This window comes from Capra hircus, chromosome 12 (genome assembly GCF_001704415.2).
Source record: "Capra hircus breed San Clemente chromosome 12, ASM170441v1, whole genome shotgun sequence".
Lineage (NCBI taxonomy): Eukaryota > Metazoa > Chordata > Mammalia > Artiodactyla > Bovidae > Capra > Capra hircus.
In genome coordinates, this window is record NC_030819.1 from 66,196,703 (window position 1) to 66,209,349 (window position 12,647).

Here is a 12,647-nt window from a genome sequence, read left to right on the forward strand (position 1 = left end):
GGACTATAAAGAAAGCTGAGTGCTGAAGAACTGATGCTTTTGAACTGTGGTGTTGGAGAAGACTGTTGAGAGTCCTTTGAATTGCAAGGAGATCCAATTAGTCAATCCTAAAGGAAATCAGTCCTGAATATTCACTGGAAGGACTGATGCTGAAGCTGAAGCTCTAATACTTTGGCCATCTGATGGGAAGAATTGATTCATTTGAAAAGACCCTGATGCTGGGCAAGATTGAAAGCGGGAGGAGAAGGGGATGACAGAGGATAACATGATTGGATGGCATTAGCAACTCAATGGAGATGAGTTTGAGCAAGCTCCGGGAGTTGGTGATGGACAGGGAAGCCTGGCGTGCTGCAGTCCATGGGGTCACAGTGTCAGACATGACTGACTGACTGAACTGAGAGTATATTGGAAGGCACTTTTAAGGTTAACTAATCTGATCAAATGCTCCTGTAAACTGACCATCCAGACTACAGGTTCTGTGTCTAGTCCCTTCAAGTCCTCATATAATGGCTTAAGTGCAGTTGCTCATTCGTGTGCAACTCTGTGATCCCATGGACTGTCGTCTACCAGGCCCCTCTGTCGATGGAATTTTCTGGGCAAGAGTACTGGAGTGGGTTGCCATTTCCTTCTCCAGAGGATCTTCCTGACTCAGGGATTGAACCCAGGTCTCCAGCACTGCAGGCAGACGCTTTACAATCTGAGCCACCAGGGAAGCCCCTAAAGAAAGTGAAAGTCGCTCAGTCATGTCTGACTCTTTGCGAACCCATGGACTATACAGTCCATGGAACTCTCCAGGCCAGAATCCTGGAGTGGGTAGTTCTTTCCTTCTCTAGGGGATCTTCCCAACACAGGTATCGAACCCAGGTCTCCCACATTGCAGGCAGATTCTTTACCAGCTGAGCCCCCAGGGAAGCCCAAGAATACTGGAGTGGGTAGCCTATCCCCTCAGCAGATCTTCCTGACCCAGGAATTGAACTGGGGTCTCCAGCATTATTGCATGGTGTGAGACAAAACCCAGGGACCCAAATCCTTCAAAATCCAGCCACTTCTAAGACGATTCTGAGCTGTCTCTCTGAATGCGGTGGTTGTAGGTGGAGGACTGCTGTTAAAGGTGCACTCTCCTGTGCTTAGAACATGTCCCAGGAAGGTGACTCTCTGGGAGGAAATTTGGGCCTTCTATGGGGATATCCTCTGAAGCCAGGAAACTGAGGATCTGTGCAGTGGTTTGATCTGAGGCTTCCTTCAAGGGACTGCAAATAATGAGGCCAACTATGTATTGTAATAATGCCCCCATCTCTAATTTAAATGCCTGCAGTTACTTCACTAGGGCTCTGCCAAGTAGGTGTCAGCTGTCCCGGAATCGCTGGGGAAGGACAGTTCAGGTATACTGTCGGGTCACACTGGTGTCTGGATCGGTCCATCAAAGGGAGAGAGGTACTGAGAATCAGACTGAACAGGTATAGAGAAGGAGGCATCTTTAAGGTCAAGGACTATAAACCAGGCCACGTCCTCCGGGATCTGAGAAAAGATGGAGTACAGACTGGGATGAGTAGATGGAGAGCAATCACAACTTCACTGATGAGTTGAACACCTTACACCGTTCTATGTGCCCCATTTCGTTTGAGGACAGGCAGGGTGGAGTATTACAAGGAGACTGGCATAATACCAAATGCCCACATTTGATGAATTTTGAGATCAGGGTTTGAGGCCCTGTTGAGCCTCTGGTTTTATGGGGAACTGACACCTAGAAGGCAAGAAGATCCTAGCTTCCTTAACGGTGATTTTTAACGAAGTGGGAAATCTTGCCCATCCTGGGATTCTTTGATCTGAGATCTGTGGATCTGTACGTTTTCCAATTTCTGGGGAAAATATGGGCTGGACTGTCTGAGTCTTGTATGACGCATAGTTCAGCCAAAAATAGGCCCTGATTTTCATTTTCAGGCAGAGCAAAAGTTGCCCCCAAGGCTGAGAGAAAGTCTCTTCCCAATAATGGGCTAGGGCACTCAGGCACGACAAGAAACTTGTGAGCTATGATGGTCTCTCCCCAGGCACAAGTCAGAGTGGGGGTCAAACGTTTTCCTTTTGGCCTTCCTTCTACCCCAACAACAGAGCAGGTTTCAGGGACAAGACGCCCAGCATGAGAAGCGAGGACGGAGTATGCGGCTTCTGTGTCCACTGGAAACTGGACAAGAGTACCTGTCCCGTCAGCGGTCCCCCACATCCCTCCCACGTGACGGTGGCTGTATTCTGAGGGGCCCTGGGAAGTCCTGGATCTCATCAGTCAACCACGGCCGTGACTGACGTGGGCGAGTTCCTCGCTTCCTTCAGAGCTGAGGGCTTCCTCTTGTCCCACGGCCCATCTTCCTACAGAGTGAGCCTCGGGTAGAGGCCAGGACCTGTTTCCTGGGCGTTCCCTGCTCCAGGGTTTAGAGTTCCCACTGCTGAAACAGGTTCCTTTCCCTGGCGGGGGTCTTCTGGGAGCACCTCTGCGGTGATCAGGAGGAGGGTCACGTCTCGCCCTGACGGCTGCTGGAGGTCTGGCCTGCCAACGGGCCCTTCTTAAGTCATGCTGCTTCTTCCTCTCTTCCTCAGCCTGGACTCTACTGTCAAAGACACCGGAGGCGGCATCAACAAAAAGGCTGAGAGGGGTATGGGACCCTAAGGCGAGCTGTTGAAGTTTCCAACGGATGTCAGGCACCAACTGGTAAATGAAGTAAGTTGCAAGCACAACACATCCCTCGAAAGTGTCTGGTCCACATTTGTATACTTTCTTTTTTTTTGTTGTTGTTGTTGTTGTCTTAAAAATAAGTTCTGATTTTATTTTTTTTTAATTTTTTAAAATTTTTTTATTTTTTAATTTTTTATTTTTTTTTAAATTTTAAAATCTTTAATTCTTACATGCGTTCCCAAACATGAACCCCCCTCCCACCTCCCTCCCCACAACATCTCTCTGGGTCATCCCCATGCACCAGCCCCAAGCAAGCTGCACCCTACGTCAGACATGGACTGGCGATTCAATTCTTACATGACAGTATCATTTGTATACTTTCTGAGGCATCTACCAACCGGGTGGGAAAACAGGGTTCATTCTGATCTTGGGTGACCTCTTCCACCCTATCACAGCTGACAGGTTTAACTGTGCACCATCTCGTCCCTTCACTGAAGCAAAGGGTTGTGCGTGCTCTTGACACCAGGTTGGCCTGGTTCATAGTCCCACTTGGGATCAATCAGTGGCATTGCCATCATGCCCATGGGGCAGTAAGTGGGTTAGATGATATATAATTCATCATCAAATGCTTGAGGCTGTGCCCAGATAGGGGTCTTTTCCTCAGGGGCACAGCAGTGGGAAATGACAACATTCAGGGTCCTTTCAAGTAAGGTGCAAGGAAAGAGTTAGCTCCCAGAATCCTTCAGCGAATGGGCCAGGGGCCCCTGAGAAGCAGCCTAAGTGAGAGCGGCGCTGGCTGAGGCCAGACAAAGGAAAGGGGTACGGACTCTGGTATTTCCCTGAGGTCTGCCTACTGCTTCTCAGGGGTCGGGGGTGACAGGGCAAGGGCACTCTGCTGCACTTCTTGCACGAGAGAATAAAGAGGATTACACGGTACTGGAGGGGTGAAGACGGAGAGAGTATCAGGACTTAGGTGCTTCTGTCCAAGATTTCTTTTCCTCCAGAGATGCTACCAGAGAGGGTTTTTATATAATCTGAACCAGTCCCAACTGACAAGCTTCCCCAACACAGGACATGCACAGCTCTGGATTCTCTCTTAGGGTCATAAAGGACTGAACATAAGGAAACTCTATCCAATTTCCCTGCCTTTCACAAAACCTAATCATAGGATGGTATTATAGTTGAGGCTTCCATTTTCCAGCCAGGCTTTCTTGTCCTCAAGTTTACACTGGGGCCCGGCTGCATTACAAAAGAAGATGAGCTTTTCCTGTTTTAAAAACTTGTCCCTGTGAATGAAAATGCACCCCAGGGGTGAATCCTCAGGGATGGAGAGGAGGCTTCCCGTGAACCTTCAGGGAGAGGGCTCCTGTAAAAGAGAGGAGCACTACCATTCGGGGGCCGATAAGGGGCCCCTCTGTCAGGACTGGCTATAGGCACCGAGTCCTGCCAAACTTGGACAACGTGGAGGCAGCGGCCACGTGGCAACCCCGCCGGTCTGAGAGTCCTGTGACCCGTGTCCTACCGCGTCTTCACACCCCATAACTGCTCTCATAATGCTGGGCCTCCCACTCCAAGCTTCATGGGTACCCTTCTCGGACAAACCACTTAAGGAGTTTTTCAACCCCTCTGAAGTGCGCCAGGCATGCGCTTCCTCCAGATATTGGTCCCTTTGTGGCTGAAACATAAGCCACTTCCCTCCTCAGAACAACCCCAACTCCTCTGCCTCTCCCTGGGATCGGCTGTGACCTTTCCTTGTACGGGCTTCCCAGGCTGCTCAGCTGGTAAAGAATTTGCCCACAATGCGGGAGACCTGGGTTCGATCCCTGGGTTGGGAAGATCCCCTGGAGAAGGAAGAGGCTACCCACTCCAGTATTCTGGCCTGGAGAATTCCCTGGACTATATAGTCCACGGGGTTGCACAGAGTCAAACATGACTGAGCAACTTTCACTTTCCTTGTATAGATATTGCCTTGTTTGTGGCACACTCGGCCAGCCAAGTAATCAGAGGAACCCAGGTGTAACCATCAACACAGACCACATACTGGAAGGCACTGGGGCTGCTATTGGTTTGGTGTCCCCATGGCAGGGGGCGGGGGCGGCTTTGCCTCCCTTGAGGCAATGCTCTGTAACCTGTCAGATATTCTATATACTCTGACCAGGATTACAGGGGATCCCTTTATTTCCTAGCAGATGTAGTGATGGAGAACAGATAGCCCTGGACTATCTCCCAGCTGAACAGGGAGGGTCTGTGCAGCAATCAGTAAACTGTGCTGCACCGACATCAACACCACTGGCCGGGTGGAAGACGGTGCCCAAAGCTACACACTTTCAGGAAGGGTGACCCCAGTGCCACCCCCTTCTGGCCTGCAGTCAGAGGGGTGTTATCAAACATAACCTGGTTCCTGCCCCTGCTTGGACCTCTGATTGCAATCATACTTCTACTGACTTTTGGCCCTGTCCCTTTTAACCTGCTTGTTAAGCTCGTTTCTTCAGTTTACAACAGTGTCACCTACAGATGATGAGACACCAGGAATTTCAACCCATGGCAACCCACTCCAGTATTCTTGCTTAAAAAATCCCATGGATGGAGGAACCTGGTAGGCTACAGTCCATGGGGTCGCAAAGAGTTGGACACGACTGAGCGACTTCACTTTCTTTTCTTTTCATGACAATGGGGACCACCAACATCTGTGGGACAGGGCTGTAGCCTCCATCTACTCCCCACTCTCTGTCTCTGCCACTGTCAAGGACCCCGAGACCTCATCTCTGACAGAGGGCAAGGTGATCTGGGCCCTGTAGGCAGGCACAATGCCCCTGCTCAGGCAGAAGACAGCTCCAGAAGACAGATCATGGACCCTCTGACCCTTAAAAGATTTGAAGGGTGCAGACTCCTTTAGGGGAACATCAGAGCAGGCCATTAGCCAGACGTGAGCAAAGGAGGAGGCATAGGTCGGGTGACCACATACATCTTACAATGGCAGGGGTCCAAGGGGGCAAACAGAAAAGTGGGAACCTCTGGGCTGACAGGAGATCATAAGTCTTGTGATGACAAGGGACCTAGCAGCAAACAAAGAAATACGGGAACCTCTGGTCCGAATGTAACCTTTCGCTCACTGTGCCCACGTTACAATAGAATTACATTGCACAGAGCAGTGCCCACCATGCACCGGTGCCATGACAGATCTGAGCAAGACCACAGAAGGGCAGAAACTCCTCCTCCTCTCTGCAAGGTGGAGCTGGGACGAAAACCAGGAGATCACCCCCTCACCCCCTCCCCCTGGGTGAATATTCCACCCAGTCCTTCACAGCCCATATAACCAGCTTGCCAAAAGGGCCTCGCTGCGGCTTCTCTGAGCCTGCCCAGGCTCCCTCCCTCCTGACAGTGCACTGTCGCTCAATAAACCCTTCGCTTTTTAAAAAATTTTTTTACTTTACAATACTGTATTGGTTTTGCCATACATTGACATGAATCCACTACAGGTGTACATGAGTTCCCAACTTTGAACCCCGCTCCCACCACCCTCCCCATACCATCTCTCTGGTTCATCCCAGTGTACCAGCCCCAAGCATCCTGTATCCTGTATCAAACCTAGACTAGCGATTCGTTTCTTACATGACAGTATACATGTTTCAATGCCATTCTCCCAAATCATCCCATCCCGTCCCTCTCCCACGGAGCTTACTTCGCCTCTGAATCTCATCTGTGAACTCTTTGTGCAACAAAAAAAGAACCTACCTTCCAGCAACCGCATCGAAGGCTAAATCCTTCAAGGGCAGTTTTAGATCTCTCTGTTACTAAGGAAGACAGATATTTGAGAGAAAGAAATATGCCTCGCTTTTGGAAGGAGAAAAATAAGAAAGAAACAAATATGCCTGTTACCTTAGTTAGAGCAAGACAGCTATATTTATGTCCCCTGGTGCTGCTGTGGGTCTGTCCCAGATCTAAAGATAAAGATCTTACACCAACTGCTTCCTCCAGTGAGGAAAAGATGAACCTCCTTGGACAATTTGCTAAAAACGGTCCCCAACTAACAATGATGCACTTTAAATTTGATGCCCTTTCCTAAAAGTCAAAGTATTGAATGTTTTTAGAACCATCATCACCTTCAAACAGTATACAAGTGAAAAACAACAACAACAAAAAATCCTGAGAATGTTGGCCACCTAGAAGGCAGGGAAGAAGGAAAGTTCTTTAGCATCCGTGTTACGTTCATTCACAAGGTACTCATCATTTTGCCTGCTGGAGAATGGTGGCCTCACGGACAAGCTGGTGCGTGTGCTTATTTCCCTGTGTCTGAGCAGCACTTACTAGTTTGCAATCAGGCCCGGACTTAGGGATGCTACTCTTTGCTCTCGGGTGTGGTCTGTGAATGGCTTCTCTACTCCCTGTATCTGAGAGTCCACAGGGCAGAGGAGCTGTGGGTGGCAATTTGAGAACATCTGGCAGAGGAAAGGTTTTTCACTGATTCACAAACTGCATTGATCATTTCGAGTATAGACAGTAAAGTGTGGTCATCCTTGCTCAAAGAATTCTGTGTTGCAAAAATCATGCTCTATGTACCTCTGTGCCTATGACAATTATATTTGGCAAAGTGAGTTTTATTTATAGAATTTTCCTAATGATTAATGAAATTAATTATAGGATCTAGCTCACGCAAGAAGACTTAATTTTAATTATGATTCTCTAATATGTCAGTGTAGATATTGAGTTAGAACCAACTCTTTCTTGATTTTCATAGCACCTTATTTATGATTCACCTAAAATCCATGAAAATAAAAATACTGATGGAGAGCAGTATAATCTTGATTCCACATAAGATGAATTAAGATGCTTTAACATATACTAAACTAAATGTATGTGGCAAAAGTATACTATTTTTCCAGGTGCTCCAAAGATATTTTAGTCACAGTTTCTTACCTTTGATGGAGGGTTTCGCACTGAAGCTGGAGGTTCTGGAAGCCTGAGGAGTGAAAAATAAAAATGTGATTTTTCACAGACAAGCAAACAGAATGACCGGGCCAACTTAAGACTTAGTAAGTCCTGATTTCACCTAATAGTTTCACCTCCATATATCTTACTGTTCGATCACCTCATTATAAAGAGTGAAATTTTTCTAAGTGAAAAAATGTGCATTTAGCTATTTAATTCTCTGTATTGGAATTCTGAGCTAAAAAACAAAATTAGAAGTCACTGGTTGCAATGGAATTGCTTTCCTTTAGTCTCTATAAATATGTATTTTGGTATGTATTTTTTCACCACAAATGATGAATCTAGCATATATTTAAAAGTGAAAATTATTCTACTGACAAAAAGTCACAGGAACTTTACTTTTCTATTAAAGAAAAGTTTAACTGACACATCCTTCTCTCAAGTCTTTAACTGAAACTTTAAAATTTCAGCAGAGAAGAATCTAAAAAAATAATGGAATACAAAGATATCAAGTCTTTAACAAGATAAGCAGGTACAAAGAGACTCAGGAAAATAATAAACAGAAGGGTATCTTTATCAATTCAGGGCAAGCTTTCAATGTACTATATTATACTACAGAAACCAGATTCCACTAACTGTTCTTTAAGTAGGACCAAAAATACAATTTGCTAAAAATGCAACTATAGCTATTAAAAAGTCATTTAATTCCCATGTATCAGAGGAGAAAATTATTCTAAGAATCAGGAAAAGCTATTAGATCATCACATATATGAAATTTTAACAGTAGTTGCTAAAATATAGAAAATAAACACATCTTTTTCAGCCTCAAGTAGAGTTTCAAGTGCTGGGCATAATAAAAATACCTAGGGAACAGCTAATGATTATAATAATAAAATAACAAAAATGGTACACAACCTTTAAATGTAACTTTCAAAAATATTTTACTCTGCCATCTACTCTTTGCATCCCATCAACCAAATTAGTTAAGTCTGGCTGGGGATAAAATTTTAACACAATTTATCCTCTAACATTTTAACAACCCTTAATTCTAATTGTAATACTCAGGGGTTCTTGAAACCAGTATCCATTAAATTAATTTGTTCCAATCAAAAAACTGTCCATTAAAAATCACCTCCAAACCATAAAGTCTGAGATACAACTCAAGAATAACCTCTTATCAGAAAAAGTGACATGACAAGCCATACTTGCTTGTGCGCTCAGACGTGTCTGACTCTTTGTGATCCCATGGACTGTAGCCCGCCAGGCTCCTCTGTCCATGGGATTCTCCAGGCGAGAACACTGGACTGGGCTGCTATTTCCTCCTCCAGGGGATCTTCCCAGGCATCGAACCCACGTCTCCTGTGGCTCCTGCATTGGCAGGCAGATTCTTTACCACTTGAGTCATTTGGGAACCCTTATATAAGCCATAATGGAACCCTATCTCTAGGAAACCAAGCACAATTAGGCTTCATTACGACTAAAGATGGACCATACTTACTTTAAATATTTAGATAAGTCATCACTTAATTGTTTAGGGATGTAATCAGATATCAGACCATGGGCATAACAAACATAATCCTCTGAAAGAAACAGAATGGAGAAAAAAATTTAGTAATAATTATGGTTGCTTCACAGTCAAACTGATTGGAGTTCAAATTCTGGCACTATCTAGCTTTGGAGAGTCACTTAAGCTTTTTTTGTGTGTGTGTGAAATGGGGATGCTCATATCTATCTGTCAGAGTGGTGGGGGGATATGATGTATGAGATATCATATACAATGACACTGAAGATATGATGAGATAATAAAGTATAATACAATAGATGCCCACTAAATAACAGATACAAATTCAGGGTTCTTCTCTTAGTTGAGGCCCTTGAATACAAATAAAGTTCAAACATCAGATGTAACAATATGAAATAGCCATCTTTTCTAGGTTGGTTTCAATATAAAATAAATCTAATTACTGAACAGTAATGAGTATGCTCATTTAAGAGAAATAATATATAATGTGTCTCTATTAAGCACTTGCTGAATGTTACATACAACCCCAAACTAATGGAATGAAGTTGCTCAGTCATGTTCATCTTTTTGTAACTACATGGTCTGTAGCCTACCAGGCTCCTCTGTCAGTGGGATTTTCCAGGCAAGAGTACTGGAGTGGGTTGCCATTGCCTTCTCCAGGGGATCTTCCCAACCCAGGGACTGAACCCAGGTTTCCCACATTGCAGGAAGATGCTTTACTGTCTGAGCCACCAGGGAATCCCAAACTAATAAAACGCCTTAAAAATGTGAAAAACAAAACTCAGCAGAGTGTATAATCATGACGTCTACAGCATCTGGATTTTCAGTGTTAAAATGAAGCTCTGGTATCAATTAAATACAGTTACAAAAGAGAAAATCTGTTTTAAAGCCCTCTTCCTCAATTCAGTATTTTTTTTTTGTAGAATACTAGGGGATAATCAAACTCAATAGATGGGATAATCACAAGGGGATATAAACTACCAAAAGCATTATCCCAGGCTTGCTGCTGGGATATTCATTTCCATCTTTTTTCCCTTTTCTACATTTGACATCAGGATAACAATCTGCCTCAGTATTATCAATAGTTAGAAAGGGACTGCTGCCTGGATGACCTGATCTCAAAGTGTTTAGTAAGAGACTTTCACTGCCAACATTGAGAACTGAAAGTTATCACTGGACCCTTCTTTTATTGAAGGATAATTGCTTTACAGACTTTTGCTGTTTTCCGTTAAACCTGAACATGAACCAGCCATAGGTATACATATATCCCCTTTTTGCTGAACCTCCCTCCGATCTCCCGCCCCACCCCACCCCTCTAGATTGATACAGAGCCCCTGTTTGAGTTTCCTGAGTCATACAGCAAATAAGAAAGCCAACATATCTGTTTGCTTCCTCTGGCACATATCAAGCTAAAGGTCTAAAAAAGGCAAGAATGTAAAGAGTATAAAGCTTACTTTATGGCTAGAACACTCAATGGCAATATAGCAAAGCCCAGACCCTTAGATTTAGATACTGGTTTGGTAAAAACACCAGACTCAGAGTAGACGACCTGGTCTGCTAGCTAGGATGGGTGACCCTGAGTAAGTGACCTATTTCTCAGAGACCACAGGTTTTCATTTTTAAGATGAGAACATCTGTCTAAATAACCACTAACATCTCTTCTCCTGCTTTACTGAAAATCCATGGTTTTATCCACCCATCCATCATCCATGATCTATCCATCTATCTGGCCAGCCAGCCACTTGACTCCGTCTCCCTCTCCTTCTGTTGGAGCCTATCAGAGACACTGACAGCTCGTTAACTCAGACGGCAAGGGCAGCTCACCACTCCCAGAAGGGCGGGAGCCAGCCACCATCTGTGTGTGCAAGGCACTGTGAGGTGGGTTTCTGCATCAAAGGCTGCCTGCATCATAGCCAATCACCAACAGGCTGCTTGGTACTTGTTTTTTAAATGACGAAACTCAGATGTTTTGGAGTCGTATATTTAGAACAGGGGAACACTGAATTAAGAGTTTAAAGCAGGATAATTACTGTCCTACCATTTCAGAAAGTAAATTGTATCAGATAGCTGTTGTTATTCGACTACACATATGAAGGTAAGAGGACACTACAATGAGAAAGGCAAAAGAATGTGTCTTAAAGAATTAATTGTCCAGTGAATAAATTTTCATCAAAATCAAAATATTGAGACCTACAGTAGGACTTATGCTTCTGGAGAGTAAGATGCAAACAGATACAGCTCTGGAAATCCTCGCCTCCCCAAGAACAGTGCAACAAAAAGGTTACGAGTGTGGGCTTAAGTGCCAGGCGAGCTCCATCAGTAGTTCAGCTCTGCCATTTACTAGCTGTGTGACTCTGCACACCACCTCGAAACTCGATGTAAAGTGAAACTTGGAGGGGGGCTCAGATGAGCAAGTATGTGCACGCTGGCAACTTAGTAAATGGCATGGCACACATCACACCCTCAATAAATGATAGCAAGGGTTGTTATTACTATTAGTGCAAGATATAGATTTTGTGAATGAATGACTTAAGTATCAATTAGTGATAGAAGTGATCTACAGCAGAAGGACTACTTGGTTTTGAAATAAAATGCACACCTGCCATGAGATCTAAGTGAACACATTGGCAAGAATGTGAAGTTTCTGAGACATTAAGGTTTTTAAATCCTAAGATGGGCATTTACACATTGGCGACTCACTCCAGACAAAACAAAACAAAAAATGATTCACTTACCGTCCTTGTCACTGGAAACCTGGCCACCAGAGAAAAATGCAGTAGACTGTACCCGGGCACTGACATTTACCTTACTGGTTTTTAATGCTGCCACAGTCTGATTAACCTACGAAATAACCAAAGGGGGAATATCAGGATATTTTCAACTAACTTTAGACACCCTGACTTTCCAGACTTTCTAAACCCATGACCTCAATCCGTTTAAGGCCCAGGAAGAAGTAGTCCAGATCTAGATATATCTTCAGAAGATAAGAGATGGCTTCATATTTGGAGATAGGTGAGGGGTAGTGACTACACTGCAGGCTGAGCTCGGTACGGGGACTGCCTAAGGCCTACACCGTGCGAGAGCACTGATTCTGGAGGCAGGCTGCTTGGGTTTGCTCTGTGACCACAGACTGCTTACTGAACCTCTCTGTGCCTCCACCTGTGAAAGGGAAAGAAAGATAGCGCCGATCTCACAGGACTGCTGTGAGGACTAAATGAGTTAATGGATGTTAGGCCCTTAAGACAGAAGATGGCACAAAACTTGTATTTTATGACTTTCTAAGGAGAAGAAATAATATAAATTTCTCACTTTAGAAAGTTTAGAAATTTAAGAAAGGAAACACAATAAATATAAACTTCACTTCTCTATTTCATGTCATTATCATTTGCTAAGAGCAAAAGCTAAATGCCCAGTTTCTGCTCAGCACTTCTCATTCTTCATCTACACAGAATCCCACAAATGCAAAGACTACTGATGATGCAAGTGAAGAGTGAAACACATGCACTTTTTAAACCTTTTCCCTACTTC

General features: G+C 44.5%; 1 protein-coding gene across 5 annotated transcripts in view; it reads right to left on the reverse strand.

Moving 5' to 3' along the window:
* The window catches only part of RNASEH2B (ribonuclease H2 subunit B), a 76,000-nt gene that overhangs the window by 20,610 nt on the left and 42,743 nt on the right, over window positions 1-12,647 (reverse strand). For all 5 annotated transcript variants that reach the window (XR_001918910.1, XM_018056281.1, XM_018056279.1 and 2 more), the window contains 3 exon segments: window positions 11,855-11,960; window positions 9,096-9,177; window positions 7,586-7,628 (listed from right to left, as the gene is read on the reverse strand). Coding sequence is in view for 4 of the 5 variants with exons in the window: in XM_018056281.1 (XP_017911770.1) it covers window positions 7,586-7,628; window positions 9,096-9,177; window positions 11,855-11,960 (231 nt within the window). In the remaining variant the exon portion in view is untranslated.